We start from the raw sequence: 2,500 nt of genomic DNA, 5'->3' as shown, positions 1-2,500 counted from the left end.
GGGATCATTTTAACTAGAATTTTCCACCTCTAAAAGAATGATTACACAACATTAGTCATCATCCAATATAAAATGAGAATGAGTATTGCATCATCTCATTGCAGAAATCATTGTTCTGGATGAACAGATATGGTGATAGCTGATCATTTAGATTTCTTTCTCACCTGTTTGGGCCACTCTTCGTAACAGAATAACATTTTTTGAAATACAAATATTAGATCTCATCTGTAGGTAGAGATTTTATATAAAAGTTTAAAAAATACACATAAACCTTATTACATTCATTGGTAAGAACAAATTTGGTGCGGAGAATTAGATATTATGTATGTTTTTGCACAGTAGAGCCTATTTAAGATATCCTTTTTTCTGTGCATTTATCTTTACATGTGAAAAGGATATTGTAATTTGAATTAATATTTTTTTTTATTAGAATGTGACTTGGCAAGTTATTTTAACTAGGAACTGAAGAAGTCTTGTTTAAAAGTGATTGAAAAAAAGATGATTTCAAAGAAATTTGCAGGAAATATTAGTCTTTTTTATCTTTTGTCATCAATGCCTGGTTAGGGAACAGGGGTAAATTAGCCCAAATTAGGTTAATTGATGAATTCTGGGGATAATGCATTTGGTGTATGTGGCACTTGTCAGATCCTCAATTTTCTCAAATGCGCTCTTCATCTTAACACATCTTGTGGTTAGCAGCAGCCTCTGTGCTGTTGTTATACATTTGAAGCTGCAAAGGCTTCAAAACGTCACATTTGGAAGCAACTATAATGCTGTTGCCGTTTGCAACAACCTACCTTTGTGAACAAGGATTATGTAGACTTAAAAACAAAATACAGAAGAAATTAGTTGGAGTCTGTAGACAGCATCCAAGTTGCTTTGACATCAAAATTCCCTGATTTTGAGTTTCTTGTATCAAAAATGCAACTGTGAATAAAAATTTTTGTTCTGCAATATTTTTTTTAATGAATTTTGTTGGTGTGCTGTTTCTAGGCTAGAATGAGGGACTGTTCTGTTTTCCCATGAGAGCAAAATCAATGAAAATTTTATGTGATTTTTGAATATATATCACTGCCATGAACTTTATGAGTACATTATTTCAAAGATTTAAGACCCCCAAAACTTACCCAACCTCTGATTCTTGCCTATCATATTTTATTTATTATGAGTGGTATTTGTGTTTTAGATTCCACGTTGGGGCACCCGTGTCCTCACCAGCTTGTATGTCATGGAGGGAACAGAAAACCTAGAGGATGAAATATTCTTGAAGAGACATGCAAAGCCAGAACAAGATGAGAAGAGACGCAAAAGGTAATTATTTGTTTCGTGTTTTCTTATTGTTCATTTTTTATTTCCTGATGTATTATTTGCATCCTCTGAGGCAAAACTATTAAAGAACACACTATGATTATTGAACAGATGGGACCTTCAAAGAATGCGTGAACAAAGGCATTATGAGCGGCTTCGGGAACGTTATGAGGGTCGTCAGAATGCAAGTGAGCCTGAAGTGTCTGTACAAGGAAGTTTATGGCCCAATCCAGAATCTGCATTATACTTACATGTAGATGATTGTCTCCCTGTTTGTGCCTTTGGACAGCCAATGGCCCGGATACCTCCAGAGTGAGTATTTGATTAGAAAGCTTAAGACAAGCTCAGATGCAAGCAGATTGAATGAATTTGACTAAATGTGTGATTTAATTTCTACATAATTACAGTTGTCACATCTCTAAAGATAGTTCTCTTTTTTGTCTTTCAGGGAATTTGCATTGCCTTGGCTAAGTGGTCGTTGCACGGATGGGGTGTCAACGCGGAGGAGGAAGCGATGAGGCTGGATTCCCATGCTTGCATTCATTTGTGTTATACCCACCTAAGGAAAACTTTCCTCTTTTAGTATCTTTCCAGGATGTGTCCTTTTTTTCTATCTTTTTTTTTTTCTTTTTTCTCTCTCTTTTTTTTTCTTTTTTTTGCACAAGGCTGGAAGTTTTATCATTATTTTTTTTTTTAAATCTTGCTGTTTGTGAGGGTTTAATTTGTTTTGTAAGTTCCTTTCTGCATCCTAAACATTCTTTGTAATTTTAATGGTGTATGAGTTTTGAGTTTTGTTGTTGATTTTACAATTGCTCCTCTTTGATATATAATATATATTTTTTACATTTCTCAAAGTCAGCTACTTGTTTTAAGGTAGCCCACCATAGAATATTTGCATAGTAACATTTCTTTTTAAATTGATTTGTCAAACCTTCATCCTAAGGGATGAACAGATGGATTGCAAAATACTGACTCATATTGTGTCATAAAATGCGTAGCCATGTGAGGCACTATGTTCGAGGTAGATTTTTTTCTTTTTTTCTTTTTGCTGAAAAATAGAAATTGTATTCGATACTTAGACATAATAGGACCTATCTTCATTATGATTTTTAACATTGTAGTCTATGATTCAAGACTGGATAACAGGTGTCCTGCTGAAGTAAGATATTTACTAAATTTACAAAGTGCATTC

At 33.9% G+C, this 2,500-nt stretch overlaps 1 protein-coding gene across 2 annotated transcripts in view; it reads left to right on the top strand.

Moving 5' to 3' along the window:
- Positions 1-2,500, top strand: part of LOC113818304 (male-specific lethal 1 homolog) — a 21,793-nt gene that overhangs the window by 19,190 nt on the left and 103 nt on the right. For both annotated transcript variants that reach the window (XM_027370492.2, XM_027370493.2), the window contains 3 exons: positions 1,187-1,311; positions 1,420-1,620; positions 1,757-2,500. The exon at positions 1,757-2,500 is cut by the window's right edge and continues 103 nt beyond it. In XM_027370492.2, the coding sequence (XP_027226293.2) occupies positions 1,187-1,311; positions 1,420-1,620; positions 1,757-1,826 (396 nt within the window). In that variant the 3' untranslated portion in view covers positions 1,827-2,500. The remainder of the gene's footprint in view (positions 1-1,186; positions 1,312-1,419; positions 1,621-1,756) is intronic.

Source organism: Penaeus vannamei, chromosome 27 (assembly GCF_042767895.1).
Source record: "Penaeus vannamei isolate JL-2024 chromosome 27, ASM4276789v1, whole genome shotgun sequence".
NCBI lineage: Eukaryota > Metazoa > Arthropoda > Malacostraca > Decapoda > Penaeidae > Penaeus > Penaeus vannamei.
The sequence above is the reverse complement of the archived record's forward strand: the minus strand, read 5'-3'. Positions and strand labels throughout refer to the sequence as shown.